The 23,680-nt window shown below is 55.0% G+C and overlaps 1 protein-coding gene and 1 long non-coding RNA gene across 2 annotated transcripts in view; one reads left to right on the top strand and one right to left on the bottom strand.

The window, feature by feature from the left end:
* Positions 1-5,498: 5,498 nt before the first annotated feature.
* On the bottom strand, positions 5,499-8,425 carry POU3F1 (POU class 3 homeobox 1). Its single transcript, XM_043461843.1, has one exon. The coding sequence runs from the start codon at positions 8,374-8,376 to the stop codon at positions 7,021-7,023; it is 1,356 nt and encodes a 451-aa protein (XP_043317778.1). The 5' UTR covers positions 8,377-8,425; the 3' UTR covers positions 5,499-7,020.
* A 360-nt stretch (positions 8,426-8,785) lies between these two features.
* LOC122428136 overlaps positions 8,786-23,680 on the top strand; it is a 48,159-nt gene continuing 33,264 nt past the window's right edge. The window contains exon 1 of the long non-coding RNA XR_006265656.1: positions 8,786-9,258. This is a non-coding gene — a long non-coding RNA (uncharacterized LOC122428136). The remainder of the gene's footprint in view (positions 9,259-23,680) is intronic.

Here is a 23,680-nt window from a genome sequence, read left to right as displayed (position 1 = left end):
ACAAAGTCAGTGCTTGGGTCAGTATTATGTCAGAGTGCCTTAGACAGAGTGGGATTGTGGTTAAAGTTTATTTACATTTTGGTTGTCCTCCTCGCTCACTTGCTTTTGTATGATGCGCTGCCCAGGTCCCACATTAAAACAGCTTTCACTCATCCATCACCTACTTATGCTAAGCACTCTGTGTACATCATGCCCCTTAATCCTTGAAGTAACTATGTGAGGTGGGGACTGCCATTACCACCGTATCAGGAAACTGAGGCCCAGAAAGGGTAAGGAGCTGGCCTAAAGTCACACAGCTGATAAGAGGTGAAGCCAGGATTTGTACCCAGATCTGTCTGGGTACAGACAGATGTGCATGTCACCTGTGTGTCACACATTCCACTCTTGGCCTCTCTTGAGACATGGAGAGCACCCCCAGGGACTTTGATGACACTGGGGAAAGGCAGGTGACCTACAGTGGCGGGAGGGGGCCTTGCTGGAAGGCCAGGTCTGTCCATGAGCTGCTGGGGTCAACTCTAGCAGCTTCTGTGAGGGCACTCTCTCCTCCCCGGGCTGGCCAGCCCCTGGGAGAGGCCGAGGATGGTGACAACTTCCCACCCTAAGCAGGGATGGCGGCTGCAGCGCGGGGTCCAGGTCTGCTCCTGCTCAGAGCTGAATAATCTGGAGCCTTTGAAGAAGGATTTCTGAAAAGCCATCAGGAGTGAATCATTGACTTAGGGAGGCGATGAATCAAAGGGGAGTTCATAAAACGGCAAATGAATCGGGTGTGTGAACGACGAGGCACTGCTATTCCCCAGAACCCTCCGGGGACAAGAGAGCCGAGAGAAAAGAAATAAAAATAACACGGGGCCTTACGCCTGCTCCAAACCCCAGTCAGCCCCTCCTTTCACATGGAAAGACAGGGGGGGACAGAGGGGTGAGACCCACTGGTGGGTGAAGTGGGGCTAGAGGGAGGCTCTCCGGGCACGTTCGGCTCCCTGGTCCAGGCTGTGGGTGCAATTAGCAAACGCCTTTTCCCCTTCTTTCCAGGAGCCCTCACAAGAAAGAACACTGATTTTGACGAACACCCAAAATAATGTGAGATCAGGCACCATGCATTATGCATGAGGTCTGATTTAACATGAACATTATTTCTTGTGTACGAGACCATATGCCTCCGTGCTGTCTCTGCAGCCTAATAATACCCAGACCCACCCTGGTCAGGCTCAGCCAGAGACATGTCCACTGGGGGTGTGTGCGTAGGGGGGGAGCGCTGAAGCAGAGTCCTCCTGGTACTTGGCTCTTCTGAGCGGAGCCCATTCAGATGTCCTGGAGGTGGGTGGGAGATAGGTCGTGCCCCTGGAGAAACACCAAGGAGCTGGGGGTGGGTGTGTGAAAGTGCCAGTGTGTGTATGTATGTGTGTGTGTGAAAGAGAGAGAAAGAGAAAGATCAAGAGCCCATGACTACGAGATGCTGGGTTCATGGCGTGGCAATGGGGGACATGTGTTTAGCACAAGAGGGACGACGGCAGGAACGGATAGATCTAATTGCTGTGTTGTGTTTGTATATATACACGCATATGTATGTGTGGGGGTGTGTGTTTAAAAAATAAGATCACACATACATACAAACACACAGCCTAACTTTAATTATCTGAAGGGAGCAGGCGAGATCTGGGAGGAGTTGGGAACAATGATGGGCAGGGATGTGTCTGGAAAGCAGCTTATGGGGTGAGTGTTTGAAAATCCTGAGAGGAGGGGACCCTGGCAAGGGATGGAAAGGAGGCTGCGTGTGTTAAATCAAATAAGCACAGGCACAGGTACCCAGCACCTCTGGAGAGCTCAGTGTTAAAGGCCTTGAAGCTGGCATCGGACAGCCAGACAGTGGTAGGGGTGTGCCTGCGAGTGTCAGCATGTGCGTGAGTGAGCAAGCTGGCAGAGTGTGCATTGGGGTTTTAGCTGGTTGAGAGGAGAAGTGGTGATGGGTGTGAGTGGGGCAGAAGCAGAGGAGGTAGCCGTGATGGAGAGTTTCTGAGGATGGCTGGAGGCACAGGCTGGGTGGAAGATGAAGGAAGGGTCATGGGCAAGCCTGTGTGTGTGTGAAGCCAGATGGCTTCCTTTGAAGGCTCAGGTTGCCTCTGCTCTACCTGGCACCCCTCAGCGTGTAGCCAACTTAATGCTGATTTGGGGTATGCTCAGTCGTGAGGGGGCCCTGGCGACTGCTGCCACGTCCCAGCTCAGGGACCAATAGAGGGCAGTCCTTCCACACGGAGGCCTCCCAAGTGGCAAGGGGAGCCTTGAAGGAGGGCAAATACTAACTCCAGGGCCTTCCCACATGCTGGGCAGGGACACATCGATGGCTCCTCTGGTCCCTAAGCCAGAAAACCCTGATGAATCCCCTTTGCTAAGCTTAGGGGGAACCTCCAGGCCAGGTAACTAACTTCCTCTTTCTCCTCTCCCTGCTCAGGTGGGTCTCCTTTCTGGAGCTCAAGCCCTGCTGGCGAAAGCCTGGGTCTGGACATGTCACGGGGGGCTTGACCCTCCCCCATGTTGGCCCAGAGCCTCTTCGGAGGAGAACTGATTCTAAAGAGCCCTAAGTGGGCAGTTGCAGTTGGGGGTCAGCTAGTCCTGTGGACCCCTAGTGGAGTCCTGGGGTCAAAAGATGATGGCACAGGTTCTAAGCTATGCAACATAGAAGCCAGTGCAAACTCCTGGGGCAAGTGGTAGTGGGGAATACAGGCATCCTTGAAATTCAGGGGCGGGAACCTTCCGAATCTGCCTTGATGACCCCAGGCAACCACAATGGCCACCTTTCTTCTTTGCATTTTAGCCAGCTCCCACCTTGCAAATATTCTCCCAGCTCAAAGCAACGGCAGTGTAGCATGGACGTTCTTCCCCCACTCCTATCTCTGGGAGCAGCTATGGATTTATAGGCACAGGAGCACCCGTACACCTTCACACACCAACACCCATAGGTTCCTGTGGGGAGAGGGAGGCTCTCTTTAACTACCAGAATCGGTGGCTGTCTGATCTCTGAAAAGAATTTTGTTCTGGTGAGAAGAGGAGGAAGATAGGATGAGAAAACCCCAAATCCGCTGGGGAAAGCTTGGGCTTCGTGGGAGGTCAATGCTAGGGACATCTGGCTCTCTTGAACAAAGGGAAGTTTGGAGCTCTCAGGAGTGAGCAGGTAGACCCCCATATACATGGGCTGGAAAAACCGAGGTCAAGCTCACAGCTGACTGCCATTTCTAAATTCTATTCTACCTGGGGAGTAAGACTCCAGGGAAAAATATTGCTCCGTAGGTCCTGTGGTTTCCTTTTTATACTGTCAGACATGTTGTGGTTCCTACCATCAACCCAGGCTGGAGACTGGGGGAAGGAGTCCCCTGGGGCCTTCTGGGACCGAGGGGTGGGTCAGCGGGTAGCTGTCCCAGGCTGGTGTCTCATTAAGCAAAATCGCCGCCAAATGGAAGATTTTCTTCCATCGCCTTTCCCACTTTTCCCCCTCTTTTTGTTCTACTCCTCAGCTGCTGTTGGATCTTGGGGGACCGCATTGTTTGGTTGTTTTGGAGTTGACTTGCTTAAATAGTAAATCCACCCTCTTGGATCGGATTAAGCAGACAATTAGGAAATCAATCAATCAATTGGTGTCAGCTGCAGGCAGAGGCCAGGGACGGGCCCCCCCCCGTCTTCCCGGCCGCACTTTCCAACCTCCAAACCTGCTGCGGCTCAGGCGGCAGGGAGCTCTGAGCTACGTTGGCTTCCATTTCAGGGCCTTGAGGCTGGGACGAATCCAGGAAGGAAGGAACAAGGAGGGAGTGTGGGGGAGCATGCGATTCCTTCGAAGTTGGAGATGAGAGGCCTAGGTGGGGTGGCCAGCGGCTCCTGGTCATGTTGTTACCCAACCGGCAGGTAAAGTTTCTAACCCCCCTTGTAAAAAGCCTGGGGAGGCTCCCTGGCCTGCCGATTTGGGAAATGGAATGGTTGGGACACGGGTGCCAACGCAGGGCTAATTGCTTACTAGGCTGGACCGAAGGTGTAAGGGGGAAAAGAAACAACCTGTGAGAGGCTGAGCCTGTGAAAACCACGGTGGCCTCTGTACTTGGAGGGACAACTCTCCCAAGACTGACCGGAGCAGAGCTCTGGGTGTCTCCAGGAGCCCGCAGCATCGAACAAGTCATCCTGAGACCCAAGCCTGCCAGAGACAGCCAACTTGGGGGCCTGGAAACCCCTCTCTGGGCACCCAAGATTCTGTCGGCTGGAGCCAAGGCCTCTCACAGACCTGGGCTTTGACAGCTTCCCCGGCAGGAGGAAACCACACACACACCCTCGCTAGGGACACAGCTTTCTCCCCCCCGACGAGCAATTGCACCTTCAAGCTTTGTCTCCACCAAGAGTAAGATAAACCTCACGTGGTTTCTCTTAAGATGGGAAAAGAACCGCTTCTACGGAGGAAACAGGAAGAGCTGTTTTATTAGTATTTTTAAGAGGAGTTGTTTTAAAGGAGAAAGGATCTTCGCTGGGACACAGACAGTCAGGGGCTTTGGCTCTGGAGCCCGGAGCTGCCTTCACCATCCTGACTCTGGGGAAGGGGGGCATGCTGTGCTGAAGGCTCGACAGGGGCATGTCTGAGCATTGCTGCTTCTCTTCCCAGGTCATGAGTGCACGGCCCTGGAGTCCTGCATAGGCAGAGGCAACCACTCCCTGAGGAGTGGGGGGGTGGGGGTTCCCTTGGGGACCCAGCCCTGGAGAGGAGATGCTGGGACTTTCTGGTGGCACAGATGTTCTTGCCCCCACTCCTCCCCGAGAGAAGTTGGGGCAGGTCGTTTGCCTGTAGAGAGGGAGTACTGGCTTTGCTCAAACAAACACATTGGAGTCTCTCCCCAGGCCATTCAACTCCTGCAGGCTCCCGTCTGAGCTGCTAGGGCTCTCAGTGGATCCAGGCAGGTTTGGTACCATTTGTTTGCAGGTGGAACGCCAGCTGGGGTGATCTGGTGGGGCCTGACTCGCTTCCACCTGCCCCAAGACCTGGAGTGATGAAGTTGGCCTGGGCTCCACCCAGGAAGTGCAAAGTGAAGTCAAAGTCAGGGGTGGGTGTGTGTATCGGGGGAATGTAAATACAGAGATGCCTGGCTGGTGGGCCAGGTAGAGAGAGGCAGGCTTCTTCCTTGGCTCAGAAGAGCAGTTGAGTTGTGCCTGAGGAATGGTTGATCCGAATTCGGTGCGCTGTCTGCAGTGTCTTATGCCCTGGTCAGATCCCAGGATAGTCTGTTTATGGGAGGGGGATATGAGGTGGCTTCATGTTCCCTAACCTCACTCATCTGAGGCAGGGGCCCAACTGGTGCCCAGCTAACAAGCTGCCCTGATACTGGCCTGAAAGAAGGTCTGTGTGGTCACCTTCCTCCAAGATAGTGATGCCAGAACTTCGGGGGAGGCAAGCCAGGGTATCCCATCACATCACCCATGAACCAACCCGGCCCTAGTAGTAAGGAGGACAGGACACAGCCCTGGGGTACATGTTTATGTGAGTAATAAAATATTTACTATAACATAAATATAAAGGGAACTTCCCAGTCTACATTATTATTACTTTTTTTTTTTGCAATAAGGATACAAAGAGAATGCACCAAAACATTGTTCCAAAAAATAATAAAAATAAAATAACAAAATTTAAATTCAAACGGTAACAGAACAAGAAATGGAGAAGGGGGAAGCTCCAAACACATCCAGAAAATAAATAGAGATGGATCAGAAATCTGGAAATCATATTAAAATATCTTTTTTGGATTAGTGAGTGTACAAAATCCTTTAGGATAGGGAGGGAGGGCAACCCGGAAAACCAAAAATAAAAACCAAGCACAAAATGTTTCTTTCTCCCCGCCAGTGTGTACATATCTCACATATTTACATGGTTCCCACCTCACCCCAAATTTGGGTAATTTCTCTCCAGGCCTCCCCCAGCATCCCGCATCCTAAGGGGCTGGAAAGAGAGCGGATTCAGGCAGAAGGTTCTCAGGGAACGGCTTATTTCTACAGCTGGTTAAAAAATATCTCCAACTTTTCCAAGTTTCGTTTGTTTGTGGCCAGGAGGGCAGGGCCCCGCGGGGAGCCGGGGCCCTGCTACTTGCTGGTCGGTCAACGGCGGGGCAGAAGCCCCTTCCCATCCGCGTGTGCGTGGGAGCGCAGACTCCTCCAGCGTGGCCGGGAACCGAGCAGAAGCTCGGGTAAAACGAAACGAAAAATGAACACTCGAATTTTTTTTGTTAGTTTTTGTTTTTTTTCTGTTTTGCTTTTTTTTTTTTTTTTTTTTTGAGGGCTAAGATAGGGAAGGTAAGGGGGAAAATAAATTAGGCTAGATTAAAGCTTTGGCTATTTCCTGCTTTTATACACAGACGCGGCTCTCGCGGCCTCCCCTCCGGGGCCCCGATAAATACAGTATACAGCGATTTAAATTAAGGGCGCGGGCGGAGTTAGAAGGACCCCAGGAGCCGAGAGGCTCCATGAATAAATAAAAACCATAAAAAACCAAGCCCGGAGGAAGGGTAAGGGGGATGGGGCGCATCCTTATGGGAGAGAAGAGGCGTGGAGCGAGTAAGGTGACAGTTCCCCACCCGCGACCCGCAGGCTCGGGGATCCGCGCGGGGAAGAGGGATGGGGAGCTCGCCTCTCTTCGTCCTCCCGGGGAATCCCTAACCCCGTACCGCGTTACCTGTCGCTGTGGGGAGGCCGCTGCCGGGATCCGGCCCCGAACAGCCCGGGGGGGCAGGGGCGGGGGTCGTCGAGGGGTTGGGGGCAGGGAGCAGGCGGCGGGCAGGAAGCCCGGGGTGAGTTGGCGCGTTCCGGACCTTCGCTCCTCTCTCTCGGGGCTCGGGCGACGCAGCCTGTCGGCCGTCTTCGCCGCTCGCAGGAGAGGGTGGTCCGGGTGTTTGGTTTTATTCGAAAGTTTGTGGGCTTTTTGTAAAATCCAAAGCAACCGAACAAAAAAGAGTTCAGGCCGCGCGGCGCCTCGCCGCGCACCGGCGGGGGGCCCGGCCCGCGGGGTCACTGCACGGAGCCCGGCAGTGTGTGGTGGTGGTGGTGGTGCAGAGCAGCCGGCGGGGGCGGCGGGGGCGCCGAGGGCGGCGACGCGCTGCCCCCGCCCGGCCCCAGCTCGCCGGGGGCGTAAACGTCGTCCATGGGCGGGTGGCCGGCGCCGGCAGCCGGGGTCATGCGCTTCTCCTTCTGCCGCCGGTTGCAGAACCAGACCCGCACCACCTCCTTCTCCAGCTGCAGGCTGTCGGCCAAGCCTGTGATCTCGTGCGCCGAGGGCTTGGGGCACTTGAGAAAGTGGCTCTCGAGCGCGCCTTTGACCCCCACCTCGATGGACGTGCGCTTCTTGCGCTTGCGGCCCTGCGCCGCGATCTTGTCCAGGTTGGTGGGGCTGCCGCTGGACGAGTCGGTCTCCTCCAGCCACTTGTTGAGCAGCGGCTTGAGCTTGCACATGTTCTTGAAGCTCAGCTGCAGGGCCTCGAAGCGGCAGATGGTGGTCTGCGAGAACACGTTACCGTACAGCGTGCCCAGCGCCAGCCCCACGTCGGCCTGCGTGAAGCCCAGCTTGATGCGCCGCTGCTTGAACTGCTTGGCGAACTGCTCCAGGTCGTCCGAACTGGGCGCGTCCTCGTCCGAGTGCTCGCCCACCGACGAGCCACCGCCGCCCGCCCCCGGGTGCAGGTGCGCCGCCGCCGCGTGCAGGCCGCTAGCGTGTGCATGTCCGTGTGCGTGTCCGTGGGCGCCCAGGTGCGGCGGAGGCGACGGCTCCAGCTGCGCCTCGTGGCCGTCCTCGTGCAGCGCGTGGTGCAGGCCCGGCCCCGCACCGCCACCGCCCGCCGCCAGCATCCCGGCCAGGCCGCCGCCGCCGCCCCCGGGGTAGGCCGCCTGCGCGTACAGCCCCAGCGGTTGGGGCTGGTGGCCCCCGCCGGCCCCCGGCGACGGAGACATGGCGGGGCCCAAGTGATGTGCCGTGCCGCCCTGCGCCCATGCCGCGCCCGCGTGGGCCGCCCCCTGGTGCACCAGGCGCGCGTGAAAACCGCCGCCTCCGCCACCGTCGTCGGCTCGGCCGGTGCCGCCGCCTCCCGCCTTGCCGTGTTCCAGGTGCGGGCCGCCGGCCCAGTCGCCGCCGCCGCCGCCTCCCGTGGGTAACCACTGGGGGTGCGCTAGGCCCACTGGGTGGCCCGCGCCCGCGCCCAGCCACTCGTGGTGCATCAGCTTCTGCACTTCGCGGTACGCGGCCCCCGCGTGCAACCTCTCGGCGGCCGCGGCCGCCGCCGCTGCAGCCGCGGCATCCGGGTGCATGAGCGGTCCTGTGCCCCCGGCTCCGCCGCCGGGGCCCCGCGGCAAGTACTGCGCGGTGGTGGCCATGCCGCCCCGCGCCCCGCGCCGCGCCGCGCCGCCGCTCCTCTCCGTCTGCGGGCCCCGCCGCCGCGCTCCGCCGGCTTAAAGCCGGGACCCGCTCGGCGCTCCGGAGCCCCACCCCACCCGCCGCCCATTGGCTGCCCGCGGAGCCGCCTCCCGCCCCCCCGCGGCCCCGGCCCCCGCCCCCCGCGCCCGCCTGCCTCCCGGCCGGGCCGCCCAGAGCTTGCCATTGGGCCTCACTCCCGGGGTCCCGCGCGCCGGCCATGCTGATTGGCCGTTGGGGCTTCATTCACAGCCCCCCTACCGTCCGCGTACACACTCACGCCCCGGGGGCGCGGCCGCCACGTGGGGAGTGGCGCGGGGGTGGTACTGGGACCGCACCCCCTCTCGTCCTCGCTGCGTGGGCCCAGCTTTCTCCCGTCTCTGGAGACTCCGAGCCCGGCGGGCCCCACGCTCCACGCGAGCAGAATTCCCGCAGGTCTCCCGCCCGGGTGGCCAGAGGCGGTGGCGGGGATGCCGGGCTCCGGGAGGCGCTCGGGCTCCGAGAAGCCGCTTAGCCCCGCGCTCCTCCCTCCTCAGTGCCGCGGCCGGCGGGCCGGGATTCCCGCGGGTCTAGGCGGCTGCGAGCTGCAGCCGGCGCGGGTCCCCGGCTCGGCTGCGGTGCGGTTGCTCACCTTGCCCGCCTCGCCTCCCACGGCTTCCAGCGGGCGCGGAGCTCTCCTCTGCGCGCCTCCCCGGCCCGTCTCGGTTTCCCTTCTTCGTCCTCTAGACCACCCAGCACAACTCTGTCGGCCTCCGCGGCCCTGAGAGAGCATCCGGCGCCGGCAGAGTCGGACCAGCTCGACTTCACGCCTCTCATGGGCTCTCCTCCAGGGTACCGTGGCCCAGGTGAGTACCGCGTGGGTGGCTCCGCGCCGGAACGGTCGGCGGCAGCGATGCTGTGGGGGAGACCGGAGTTCCTGTAACCAGGCCGATTCCGAGGTTCCTGAGTGAGAGGACCTCGAGGTGGGGACTGGCTCCCGGGAAACGCCGCTGACAGGGCTGGTGGACAAACAGGGCCCATGGGTATCTGACCCACGCCGCTGCCGCCTTCTCGCTCCTTCTCCTTCCTGCCTGCATGGCTCATTGGCCTGGGTCATGGCGGGGTCACGCCCGGGGGAAACTTGCTCTAGGTGAGCAGCCGCGTGGACTTGGGGAAGGGCACTGGCCCTCAGAAATCCGGAGTGCAGGCCGGGAGCTGTCCAGCTTTTGCAGGGAACCCTGGGCTGGAGTTTAACCCACTTGCCCCGGGGCTGCTGAAAAGGGCACTGGGATTGAAGAGGCCTTGTTGGCAAGGCTGGGGTACCTCCTCATCCCCCAGGTCTTTGAGGGCTCCCTGAAGGATCTTCAGTGGACTTAGGCCTCAGCGTCAGCTCTTCCGTGACACGCTGGCTGGGAGCTGTGTGGAGTGAGCTGAGCCTCCACTCTTCCCATGCTGAGCCCTGTCTCACAGGGAGTCTTCGGCTGCCAGTTCATCTCGTTACTGACCTTGCCTCCAGGGGATTCATAGATTCCAGGGCCCCAGGGCCCCAGACTGCAGGACCAAGCTGGAGGCCCAGCTAGGGCCCTACTGGCAGGTCAGGACAGTGGAATAAAGCCTCAGTGTGTGAAGGATGATGGGGGCTCAGGTGGCAGCTGCAGTGGGGGTGACCGGGGCAGAGTCAACAGTGACAAGGGCACAGATGTGCTCATCCAGGCCTGGAATGCCCCAGGACTAGCCTCTGGCTAGCCTGCAAGGGAGAGTGGCCTTTGGCCACTGTCCTGAGCAAGCTGCTTAGGTCCCATCTCCATTGCAAGAGCTGTGATGGAGCTGGGTGTCTGAACCTAGCTAAAAATGCTGGGCTTTCCTGGACTCTGGCCAAGGAAGTTGTCATGTTGCAGCATCCCAGGACTTCCTTACCTCTCTCCCAGGCCCAGGAGTTAGGACCACACCTGGGAATTCTGTAGTGAAGTCCCCTCTCACTTCAGCGCTAACCAGGACAGTGTGACATTGAAGCTTCGGCTTCCAACCTGGACCTGCCACTATCTTCCTGGGCAAGAATAACTTCCTGGTTTGTTCTTTTACCTGTAAATTGGGAATAACAGTACCATAGGCAGCCCACTTGTCTCACTAAGGTAAGTCATAGGGTGGTACAAGACAGTGGGAGGGAATAGGACTCAGGAAGGATTTTACTCTTGTTGTTTCTATTGTTAGCACCCAGTGAATGAAGAGGTTACTCCCCCACTCTAACTCAATAGCAGTTCCCTCATCTGCAGAGTGGGGATGTGGAGGTTTGGACCAGATGGCCTCTTTGGTAACCTCCCTTCCAGCTCTGATGGTCTGAGTCTATGAACCTGTCTCAGTTTCTGTTGGAGGAAGGGAAATGTCTGGACAGTGGACAATATGTTGTTTGGAACGGTCACCATGAGCAATGGATGTTTTAACAAATAAATACTTTTCATTCATGATGTTACCTGCTACTCTCAGCCCCAAGAGAGAGAACTAGAGTTGTTCTCCCATTGCACAGATGAAGGAATTGAGGCCTGTCCAAGGGCTCAGAACAAGCCTCACCCTGGGAAGAATGATGGGGAAGTCCCACTCCCCATGGCTCCCCATCGTTCTCCCCAGGCTGCGGAATGGGGAAGTTTCCTGTGGAGGCTTTCACAGCAGAGAAAGCTTACTGCCCTACCTCTGGCCAACTGGTGTTCCTGAAGGCAAATTCCCAAGTCTGTGCTGAATTGAGGGGTGTCTGCAGCAAAACCAGGCTCCTAAGCAAGTTACCAGCTTGTCGGCTAGCAAATCTAGTCCCAATCCCATTAATCCCTTTAACAGCCCTGCTCTTTGCTTTGCCTGTTGGAGCCTCAGTTTCTTCATATAAAAACATGGACAGAAATGCCTACTTCTCAGGTTTGTTTTGGAGCTACAAGGATGAAACAAAGCGTGTAATTTAGATGCCCTCTCCGTAAGAGATGTTGCCCTGGGTTGAACAACAGTGTGAACTAGGAAAGGACAACATTTCTTTCTCTGCTTTCAAAGTTTTAGCTCCTCTACAATGATATGGGTTTGGTCTTGAGTCACAATTTTCTTGTATTTGAGAGTTAAGTTTTTCCTAGGAAGTCTCAGTATTCCGTTTACTCTTTTTTTTTTTTTTTTTAAGATATTTTTTGATGTGGACCACTTTTAAAGTCTTTATTGAATTTGTTACAATGTTGTTTCTGTTTTCTGTTTGGTTTTTTTTTTTTGGCCTGGAGGCATGTGTGATCTTAGCTCCCTAACTAGGGATCAAACCTGTACCCCGCCGTATTGGAAGGGAAAGTCTTAACCGCTGGATTGCCAGGGAAGTCCTAGCCCCTTTGCTCTTGCTCCTCGAGATTCTGTGTAGGACACTGGGGGCAATGACATGGCTAGTTGCAGAATACCTGCTACAGAGCATCTCCTCTCTCTAGGAGCCCTGCCCTTGTAGACCACAGGGAAAACCTGGAAGACGGAAGTCAGATACCCACCTGACCCATGCAGACACAGAGTGGTTTAGGCATGTGAGCAGATGTGCATTCACACACACACACACACAAATACACATAACACGCAGATACACACATGAAATTTAGCCTGGGGACAGACATACAGATTCATAATAGGAACACATGGACTCACATCATTAGGTTGGATATTCAAAGTCACACAAACCAACGCACGATGATAAATACAGACATGTGTCTCAACATTTGCAGAGTCCACACCGAGGCTGAAATAGGCTCAAGCACCCATTCCTTCCGCCCACTAGACCCAGACCTATAGGAGACCTACAGGCCCCTGGGGTGGCAAGCATGGAGGTTGTCAGCTGGCATGCTAGTTCACACAAATGGGCGTACCCTCTTGTGTTCACAATCGTGAGCATGCACTCTCCCACCCCAGGCATCACATAGACACCTACACCCTGTAGGAACTAACCCATCTACACAAGGGATCAGAAAGCCCAGGAGGGGGCCCTGCCCAGCCCAGAGCTTAGTCCATGCAATTCAGCGGCCCCATTCATTTGAAGGAAGCAGGAAAGCCCTTTCTTTTCATATTCCCCCCCACCCCCCCACTCTCCTTGTCTGTGGAGGGCAGCTCCCAGCCAGGCCGCCGCCAGCCTCAGAGGCTCCCTGGCCTCCCTCCCCAGTGGGGGCCCCTGCCCAGCCTGCCCCCAGGCCAGGAGCTGCCCAGGCTTTCCCAGAGTGGCGAGGCCTCCTCCAGGCCCTGGAGTGTGACCGAGCGCCTGCTCATTTGACACAGGTCAGTGAGCCTCCAGCAGATGGGGCCCTCGCTGTGGGGGGTCTCTGAGCCGGAGGGGCTGCAGGGGCGAGGCTCTGTGGGGATGAGCTGCAGCTACACAAGCCCCCATATCCTTTCTCTCAAAAGTCTCAAGTCAGAGACACAAACCCCACAACCTATATTCACACTCCCGCCTGAGAGATTCAGGAGTGGCCTGTAGAATATGACCATCCTCGCCATCAGCAGCAGGGCAGCCACACACACACTGTAATATTCTAGATGCACATCCCAGACAGGCGAGCACGCACAATGGTGTGCTGAGAGATTTGGGAGGGAGGGGGGGGGCAGCTGGGCCCAGCTGCTTGCCCGCTTTGGTCTCTGGGCTCCTGCCATTATGTCTTGTTGCAGTGGGTCAGTGGGTCCTCGGAGTCCAGGGGAGCCCTGAGAGCAGATGCAGCCACAGACCTAAGGCCCTTTCTTCTCCTTCTTCTTCTTTTTTAATATTTATTTTTATTTATTTATTTGACCATATTGGGTTTTAGCTGGGGCATGCAAATTCTTAGTTGTGGCATGTGGGATCTAGCTCCCCATCCAGGGGTCAAAGCTGAGCCCCTTGTATTGGGAGTGTGAAGTCCTAGCCACTGGGCCACCGGGAAAGTCCCCAAGGCCTTTTCAGTGTTGGAGGAAGAAGGGCTCCGGACGCTACCTGAATTCGTCGAAAGTCAGGAGTGCCCAGTGGAGCTAAGGAGAGGAGAGATCAGACTGGTAGGGAGGGCTGCTGGGAGGAGCTCATGTCCTAGGATGCCCTCCTGTGTGCGTGGGCTTGAAGTCTTTGTCCAAGGCAGGCTGAGTGGGAAGGGGGGCAAAATGGGGGCAGCCTGCTTCCGTTTCCTTCTCAGCCCACTGGTCTTTCCCTTATGCTCCAGATCCTGTGTTTTCAGTGTCAAGGAGCCCTAGGTTCCATCCTGACTCAGACCTGCCTGATGACACCAATCTCAGCTCTCCTGATTCTGTGAACCTCAGTGTCCTCATCTGTAGGCTGGGCAGGACGGTCTCCGCTGGGTTCCTGTGGAGGCGGGATGAGATCACTGCCTGGATGGAAACTTGGAAAGGGAGAGCGTGGCTTGGTTTTCCTGCCTGGCTGCCAGGGGTGAGTAAGAGGCTGGAGAGCAGGAGCAGAACCTGCCGGTTCCCTCAACCAGTCCTTGCTGAGCAGTGTTGGGAGCGACCACGCCCACACCCTGCTGCTTCTGGGCTGGAACGTGTGTTTTTGACTGGAAGCATCTGGCAGGGTCCCGGCTGCCTCAGATTCCAGCCTGCCTTCGTGCTGGGTGGATTCAGTCGTGGCCGACTCTTTGTGACCCTATGGACTGTAGCCTGACAGGCTCCTCTGTCCATGGGATGTCCCAGGCAAGAACGATGGGAGTGGGTTGCCATACCCTCCTCCGGGGAAATCTTCCTGACCCAGGGATTGAACCTGAGTCTCTTATGCCTCTTGCATTGGCAGGGGGGTTCTTTACCACTAGGACCACCTGGGAAGCCCAGCCTGGGTAGGTACATCCACTTCCTCCTTGCAGGTTGGTGCCAGCTAGACAGATTCATAGCACTCCCCACTATCAGGAGATCTTTCCCACATGGGATGGGATCACTCTATTCTGAGCTCTCAAACCCCCTCCTCTCTCCCTCTGAACTCAGCCCCTCCAGTTGTCTTCCTTTTTTGTCCTTCTTGTGCTCCTGAGAGCCTCGTATAGGGGAGCGGAGAGTAGGAGAGGCACGGCTGCCTTTGGCGGAGGAGAAAGAAGCAGTTTCACTTATTTAAGTTTCCCTATGTCTCAGTCTTGGGGAAGGGAAAGAAGGATGAAAGGTGAGATATCTTTTAGGAATGAACCTTTCCTTGTGTATTTTCCCTTGCCTCAGCCTTCTAGGTTGATAGGTGGGGGTGAGGGTCCTCCCAGTGCATCAGTAGGATATTCAAATTAGGGGTGGTCAATTGCTCTTGAAATTTACTTTCATTTTTAGCAGAATGGCAGCCTCTGAGCTGGTGTTAATGCCCACAATCCGGTTATGCAGAACACGCTCTCTGCAAATCGGTAAATCATTAGCAGGGATTAATCACTCTGAAAGGCTGGGGCTGGATTTGAGTTTCTCTCTCTCACTTTTTTTTTTTTAACACACTTTTTGTCTGGATGGCTGCAAAATTCACCACCACAGGGTGGGGTGGGAGCAACGAGTGATAATTTAAGTTCTTGTCATCATTGTTAGACAAGGGATGTGCCTTCCTGGGCCTGGTCTTGCCTCTGGCCGACTGAGACTGGGGGTGGGCAGGTGAGTAGTCTGGAAGGGAAGGAGCTGGAAGGGAGTTCCTTGTGTCTGTGTGCCTTACAGTGTTTACAACAGTGAGTTGGGGGCTTGGTGTGCTTGTGTAGGTGGGTAACTGTAGGTTAGCATTCCTGCACGAATTCCTGTTTGTATTTTACAGAAGCGCGTAAGTATTTCTGTGCTTGTGTTAGGGTGTTTGTGCTTGGTTTGTATTAATATGTGTGCATTAGTGTTTGTAGTTGTTTCGGACAGTGCTTGCCTTTGAGAGTGGTTTTAAAGACCACACCTCACCTTCCTTAGTCTCCAGGAAGCTCTTGAGGGGGAGGAGGTAGAGCTGGAGGGAGGTCCTGACTTCACCTGTGGGGGGGGCGTGGCTTATGCTTTATTTACATATGCATGAGCTGCTGCCTCTAGGAACTCCCCTTCAGAATAGACTGAGTCTAGTGGGGGAGCCCCTTATGGCAGATGGGGAAAAGGGGAGTTCAAAGTCTCACTGTGACCCCTCTCTTTCCTCTACCCAAGTCTAGTGGCTTGGAATGGGAAAACCCATGGTTCTGAACCTCAGCTTCTGCAAAGCTGCAGTTAACATAGCTCTGGCTCCTGATGGGCGCGGCACGGCAGTGATGGGAAAGCTCTTTTTCCTTCCTGGTCTGCGATGCCCCTATGAGGGCTCTTGGGGAAAGAAGGTCATTCTAGCCAGGACCAAGCTGATGAATGGGACTCATTCTCACTTACTGTCCACACTTCCTAATTTCTGTCTTTGTCCCTAGCTTAGTGCAGTCCAACTTTGGAGCAGTAGTTACTTTCAAATGACTCAGCAATGGCATTTCTAGGGTGTTGGTCAAAGTACATGAGTATGGAGGTGAGGTCATAGGACTTCTCCCCTGCAGTCCCAGAGTGTGGGTTTTGAGGTAAGACTAAGTGGGCTTAGTCTTTACATCAGCTCTGATCCCCTCCTCGTCCCCTTTCTTTGTCCAGTCATCTCGGTAGCCTGGGTACCATTGTCTACCATGCCACAGATGGCGCAGATGCTCTGTGCTGTTGTCCACGTGCCTCCTTCATTGCCCCACCGTATGTGCCTTCTTTCCCTCCGTGCAGCAGGCCAGCTTGGAGTCGGGGGAAAGACAGAATAATATAGCTCTTTGGCTGTGCAAGTTGGGAGGGCCTGGAAAGAGCTGGCTGGGCTCAGTGCTGGCCTTCCTCAGCTTTCTCAAGAGTAGCAGGTGGAGGGTGGAAGCGGCAAAGAAGAATTTAGGAATTATATTTTCCCAGGGACCTCTTAGCATCTTTATATGTCTCTGGTGGCAGACATCTGTCTGAGCTTAGGGTAGCATCTGCCTGGGCTGGAGACAACATCTGTTTGAGGCTGGAACACCTGGCTGAACCCAGAACATTATCTGGCCCCAGGAAAGCTTTCGTCTGGGCCCAGGACATGTGTCTGAACTTGGCACAGCATCTGTCTGGGCCTGGTGCAACATCCTCCTGGCCTGGGGGCAATGTCTGTTTGAGTCCTGGACATCTGTCTGACTTGGGGATGTCTGCTGAGCCCAGAACAATACCTGTCTGAGCCTGGGGGTGGACTTGTCATTGCAGATAAAATCACCCTGGAGTCTCAACTTTGGTTTGTGGCTGAGAACAGAGTACATGCCAGACTCACGTCTCTGCTCTCATTTTGACCAGGAAAGGGCTCTTCTGTAGAGTGCCTCAGTTAACCTCCATCCGTAGGCCCATTGGCCTGCTAGCTCTGGGCACCTCAAGGGACAGCCAAAACCTACACTCCAGGAAATCAAAGTTAAAAGAATAAGGGGGACTGGATAGGTGATAAAATCTAGCTACTGTGCAAGTTGGGAGGGCCTGGGCTAGGACCATTCTTCCTTTTTCCAGTCCCTTTGTTGAATCAAACCAGAGCGCTGCCCCCCCGACCCCTGTCAGGACACACTCGGACATGTCACTTGCCTCCTGAGAAGCTGTTCCTTGCTCCCCGTTGTGTATAGTATCCAACCCAAAGCCCCCTCTGGTCCTGCCCCTGCCTCTCCTCTGAACCAGCAGCATAGAGCTGCTTTCCCACAAACACATCGGGTCCTGATGGTTCCTTACCTTTGTGCACACAGCTCCCTCTCCTTGGAATGCATTTCTCTCTGCCCCCTCCCCTGTCTTCCCATCCCACCCTTCAGGTCCTAGTTCAAGGAGCACCTGCTCTGGGCATTCTTTTCGCTCCCTCTCTAGACTGAGCCACAGCTTCTGCCCTGCCTCCACGCTGTGCTGTGAAGACCACCTCTGTGTTAGCGTTTGTGGGCTGGCGTGCCATTGCCATCGCCCTTTGTAGATGTGTCTCTCCTGGCAGGGCTGTGAGGTCCGAGGAGCAGCTGGCTCTGGTTCATGTCTGTCTCCCCAGCACCCTGCCCAATTCCTGGTCTCTGGTGGTGCCAGTAAGAAAGGAAGGCCTGTCGGATGATGACATGGTTACGCTTCTGTCATCTCATTCCGTTCTCTATTTGTGACCTGGATGAAGATTCGAAACATACGCTCCTGACAGGAGCAGGGGAGAGCAGTGGTGGCCAGGGAGCAGCCACGAATCCAGACCTCGTGACCTGTCTGAGGGCTCTGGGGATGGGACCCCATCTAAGTCCAGGTAGACCTGGCCTAGCTTGCTGGGGAAGTTTCAGGATTCCTGGGCTTACTGATCCTGCCAGAGAGGGAAAGTCACATAAAGTGCTGTTATCATAAACACTGTGCCCAGAGCAGACTGCTCTCCCTGACCATTTTTGGAGGAGAGTGTCTGGGGACAGAGGCTGAGTAGGGAGGCATGCAGAACCATGAGGAGGTGGCTAGGAAGTGGGTGCTCCCAGGACAGGGTCTCTGCCTTGGTGGCTTTATTCCACCAAATAGAAGTAGCTTTCTTGTTCCTACTGCTGGTGAAAGCCATTCAAACTCATTTGTCAAAATTCTTGGCCTCAGAAATATACGAAAGAGAAAGTGGAGGGCCTCTGTTCATCCCTCTGCCTCCCCTCTGTTAACCACTCCTCAAGGCTCTATCTTTCCAGAACTTGTTTGCATGGACACACAGTGTTTAATAAAATTGCTGAGATTTATTGAATGCTACCCTGTGCAGTGCTTCTGCCTGGGTTTCCGCCTTGCATCCTGACCACAGCGCTCTGAATCAGGTGCAACTCTAATTCTCATTTTACAAATGAAGAAACTGAGAAATAACAGTTCCTATTAACATTAATAATAGCCCATGTACATTGGGTGCTTGCTAGGTAGGTGCCAGGTACCATTCTAAGTACTGTGCATGTTATCTCATTGAATGCCTATAGTATGAAGAATGCCTGGCATGTAGTAGGCAATCAATAAATGGGGGTTGATGCTTCCAGCTTGAAAGTTCGAGAATCTCAGATGATACATCTAGAGTTGTTCAGTGGACCCCTAGATGGGAGGGCTCTTGTCCCAAACCTCCTGAGTTGCAGGCAGCCTCTCCTGTGTCTGGAGATGCTGACTCAGCAGTGAAAGATGTAAATTCCTACCTTGGTTTGCATTTGATTTACACATATTTATTTATGAGTGTCTTTGATTAATGTCAAAGTGTCTCGGTGATTTTTCTGCCAGGCTTCGGGGCCCTGTAGAGGGCATGGGCTAGTGTGGACCGGCTGCAGGTTCTGAACGTGCCTGCATGGGGGGGCTGTTGGATGAGGTGAAAGTGACATCTGGGGAGAGGTGGATGGCAGCCTGGAGTCTGAGTAGGTAGACTGGGGCTTGGGATTCTGGAATGGGTGGTTTGGGCAGCTGGTGTGAGTGGGGGCTGTTTGTCAGCTTAAGGCAGGATCCAACTGAGGGGCTGGGGCAGAGTTAGAGTGCCAGGCACTGGGGTGGGTGACTGGTGGGCCTCTAGGCGGCCATGGTCCTCAATAAGCCAAGGGATCAGTCAGACTTTCTGGGTAGGAACTCATACTCTAGGAGCCCTAGGAAATGGATGTGGGGTTCAGATTAGGACACCTGGGCTAACCTGGTGAGGGCTTCTAAAACAAGGCAGAAATCATTAAGAAGAATGAAATCATGCCATTTGCAGCAACCTGGATGGACGTAGAGATTGTCGTACTGAGTGAAGTAAGTCAGACAGAGAAGGAGAAATATACTATGACATCCCTAATATGGGAATCTAAAAAGAAATGTGACAAATGAAGTTACAAGACAGAAAGAGACTCACAGATTTAGAGAATGAACTTATGGTGGCCCGGGGAAAGGATGGAGAGAAGGAATAGTTAGGGAGTTTGGGATGGACATGTGCACACTGCTATATTTAAAATGAATAACCAACAAAGACTGTATAGCACAGGGAATTCTGCTGCATGTTATGTGGCAGCCTGGATGGGAGGGGAGTCTGGGGGACAATGGATACATGTATATTTATGGCTGAGTCCCTTCCCTGTTCTCTTGAAACTATCACAACATTGTTTGTTAATCCGCTATACCCCAGTACAAAATAAAAAGTTAAAAAGAAAAAATAAAATGAGGCAGAAGCTGAGAGACAAGGAAGGAGCCTCCTTCCAGAAGTGTTCCTCCTGGTGCTGTCCAGGGCAGGGATCCCCTGCTTGGCTGCTTTGGGACAGGGCGCGCTCTCTGCAATCACGGCCTTGGGAAAATCTGCTCATTAGCAGGAATAGTCTGTGTGTGCTGGTGGTGCCCAGCCCTGTGCCTGGCACCACAGGGAAGGCCAGTCCCAGCCTGCAAACCTTGGCAGGGAAGCCAGTGAGATAAGGCGGGAAGGGCAGGGCCCTGGCCTTGATTGAAGGCTGCATGCACTTTTATCCATTATCTCCTTTGATCGTCAGCAGGATCAAAGGCAGTGACTGTCTTATCTCCACATTACTGAGGAGGAAGCAGAGACTCAGAGAGCTGCAGTGACTTGCCCAAGGTCACACCATGAGGGAAGGAGCTCAGATTTGAACCCAGTTCTTTTTCACTCTATAGTCTGAGCACTTAGTTTATTCTGCTTCAGCCATGTATACAATAAGGACCACACCCACCTTGCTTAATTGTTGTGAAGGTTAGATGAGCTCCGGTATGTAGGGAGCGTAGCACAGTGGCTGGCAAACAGTAAGTGCTCAGTAAAAGTTTTTTTCCATAAGTGATAGAGCTAGGATTTTAAATTGTGGTCCAGTGGACTCTACTGTTTGCGTGGTACCGTGGTTCTTGCCAAGGCTGGTTGGGAGGGGGCTGGTTGGGAACAGAGCAGAACCTCTGCCGTGGGTTGTGTGAGCTCTTGTTGTGCATGGACGCTGCTGGCCATCTACATATGGGTGGGCGGCTGGGGGGCTACCTGCCAGGCCAGAGCCCCTGCCAGCTCTCGTCCTAACCCTGGGTAGGGTGGGGACTCTGCAGTGGTCTAGTTAGAATTGCCTGGATTTGTGTGTGTGTGTGTGTGTCTGTACATACTTGGCGAGGGTCCTTGACTGGGAAAGGAGAAACAACTTTAAGAGCTCTATTAGCAGACAGAGGTCAGGGCCCTTTCTCATTTCCAGTGGCAGAGATAAATCAAGTGAGGGAGGGAACCCTCAGGTGAGGATATGAGGAAAGTCACTCCTAACAGAGGAAATAGCAAGTGCAAAGGCTCTGGGGTTAGAATGGGCTTAATGTGTATCTTCCCCAGTAGTTATGGAGACAGTATTGACTTACATCTTTTGGTGTTTGGGGTGGAGGAGCTAAGTGGGAGCAGGATTCCTTCATTCATTCGTATATTAATTCAACAACTATTTAGTGCTCATTTTGTGCTAGGCACTAAGTGCCGATGGCTAACATTTATTGAGCCCTTACTCTTTGTCTTAGCACTTTAGTATATTATTTCATGTATTTTTTATGCACCACAAGGAATCCTGGGGAGATAGTTGGGCTTCCTTTGATTCCTTCAGACTCTTCCCACCTCCTAACCACCTCAGGCACCAGTGTCTGCCACTTAGACAGGGCAGGATCCACACAATGGGTGAGGCAGGGTGGTCCTGAGAACGTCATGGCTCTGGAGTCTTACATGTCCTGGCTAGGCCCTGCCCAGGAACAGGCCCTGAGCCTCCTGGAAGCCACCCAGTAGAGGGTGGGGTGCCCACATTAATCCCATCCAACCAGGCCTGCCTCAGAACTTCCTCTCCCTGGGGCTCCCAGTCACATCTTCCCTGTATCCCCTCCATCTCTTAGCTCCTGGCCCCCTGGCAGCTCCCCGCATAGCTAAGCCCTGTCTTCTGGGCTCTGCGCAGGGAGCCAAGTTAGGGCTTGGATTACCGGCTCTTGGCAGGGAGAAGAGAAGGCTCTGTACTTGTTTCCTCGTGGGACTGTCCTGATGCACTCGCTGTGCCTCGCTGACTCTGATGGAGGTGGCAGGGACGGTGCTCACCTGGCCTGGCTCCCTCTGTCCCTTTCCCAGGTGGTGAACACACAGGCCTCAGCCAGGGCGGGCTTCTCGGTTCCTGACCATCCATCTGTGCCTGTGACCTGGGCTCTTCACCATCTCCTGCAGGAAAAGGAACAGAGAAGAGGAAATGGAAAAGTTGCGCAAAATTCAGAGGCCAAGGAAGGAGTCTGGTGGATAAAGAAACTTGGGAAAGAAGGCTTTTTGGATAGCACAAAGGAAAAGGAAGATCTTGTTCTGATGGGCTATGCTAACTTGGAAGTCATGACTCCATCTGTCTTCCCATCCACCCATCCATCTATCTATCCATCCATTCTTCCACTTGTCTATACATTCACTCATCCATCCACCCCCTAGATCACCCATCCATCCCCCAGTCCATCAATCCCTCCATCCCCCACCCATCCATCCATCCCTCAGACCATCCATCCATCCCCCAATGCACCCATCAATCCATCCATCCATCCCTCAACCTACCCATGCATCCATGCATCCACTGACCGAATGCCTAACACAGACACCATTCAGTTATCTTTACTGAGTGTGTATGTTGGAGAGCTGGTCAGTGTTTATATTTTTGTGACCCTTTTGTTTATGTAATTCCTTTCCCCACCTGGTTCTTACAGAAGTTCCTTGAGAACTCAGGGTCCCCATCCCTATAGAGCCAGGAGGAAGGGTTCTGTCTTGGCTGTGGGGTTGTCAGCAGCTGCCTGGCTTAGATACCCTGGGGGACTAGGGTCGTGGGGAATCTTGCATGCTGCTCCCACCCCTGCTGGGCTGGGCCTGTGACCCTCACTGTGACCCAGCTTGGAGGATGCCCTGCTGCTCCCGGGGCAGGGACTCACCGCCAGGGGCTGTTGGCCTCTTGCCAGCACCGAGCCTTTGGCGCGGTCAAGTTGTGTGGCTATGGAGCCTCTCCACGCTTCTGTTGCTGCTGTAATAAACAAGCAGGCTGGGACTTAAGGCGGGAACTGGGCCGGGGATGGCTGCCCTGCTGGCAAGAGGTGGAGCCTCATGGGGGCTCAGAGGAGTGGGTGGGCGAACCCTGAACTGAGCTGCTGCTGTGGGCTGGAGACTTCAGGCCACTCTCCCTGCCCTCCTCCCTGCCCAGACCAGACCTGTGGGGCAGCTCTAAGCTGCCCTGGTAGGAGGTGAAACTGAAGGAGGAGGGGCTTAGACAAACACCCACATTCAAGACAAAGAGACACGGAGAGGCTGAGGGTTATAGAGATGAGGCTTCAGAGAGAGAAAGAGAGAGAGGGAGGGAGAGACTGAGACTCAGAAAGACGGATCTGGGTGAGAGAAGAAAGACTCAAAGGCCCTGAAGAGGAGGGTTGGGGGTGGGAGTCCAGGGTAAGAGGAGAAAGCGGTGGGCCCAGGGGGAATAGCTCTTCCAGAGGCAGGAAGTATGGAGCTTAATAACAGCCCCCTCCTATGTGGATAGCACCCCACAGTGAACAAAACTTTTCCACTTGCTTAAGCTCATTCAAGATTCACAATAGCCTGGCTGAGATGGGCTTGGAGTCCTCCAAGGATGGGGGCAGGGATGTGCCCCGTTGTGGGGAGCGGCGGGGGAAGAGGGAGCTGCAAAACTGGAACTGGAACCCGAGGACTGGCTGTGAGATGGGTCCTACAGAGTAGACAGTGAGGGGTTTGGAGACAGAGCCCCCGGCTGGGCCTGGGTCCCTCCAGCAACTGAGTCTTCCTCAGCTGTGCTCAGAAGCCCTGGTTGGTGTCGGGCCCTCCTGGCGCTGGGGCATTACTGCTCCTCTTCCCATGAGAAAGGAGTGTTCCTAGTCAGGAGGCCCCCACCTTGGTCCCCTTCCTCCTGTCTCCCCTGGCTGCCTGGCTGTAATATGGGAGTGCGGGCTGTTGATGGCTTCCAGATGAATCCATGTCTGGGAATTGCCTTTGGTGGAAGAGGGGGCACCTTGCCCAAAATTAGCCCCTTCCCTGGGAGCAGCCTGCCTCCAATGACTGGTCAGCTGGTGGGGGGTGTGCAAAGGCCAGGTCCCCTTGCTGCAACTTGGGACATTTCTGAAGGGCCGTCCCAGCCCCTGATGTCCGTGTCAGGCTGGCTGTGATTGGACTGCACGTCAGCGTCTCCCTTTGTCCAATGCTGCTTCCTTCTCTTGCAGTTGTCTTAAGAGTCTTCTCCCGTAAACATCCTTTATGCAGATCTCATAGCCTCCGCGCATTTCCAGGGAGTCTGACCTGTGACACTAACTCCAGCCATTGGGCACCGCCTGGGCTCAGCTCAGCTCCCCGGCCAGGCATCCTTGTTTTCTTCCTAATCCTCATCTGCACCCAGCTCTCAGTCC

The sequence above is a fragment of the Cervus canadensis genome, chromosome 2, assembly GCF_019320065.1.
Source record: "Cervus canadensis isolate Bull #8, Minnesota chromosome 2, ASM1932006v1, whole genome shotgun sequence".
NCBI classification, from domain to species: domain Eukaryota; kingdom Metazoa; phylum Chordata; class Mammalia; order Artiodactyla; family Cervidae; genus Cervus; species Cervus canadensis.
The sequence above is the reverse complement of the archived record's forward strand: the minus strand, read 5'-3'. Positions and strand labels throughout refer to the sequence as shown.

Excerpts from the sequence above, each read along its gene's own strand:
- POU3F1 (XM_043461843.1), bottom strand. The coding sequence starts at position 8,376 with ATGGCCACCACCGCGCAGTACTTGCCGCGGGGCCCCGGCGGCGGAGCC.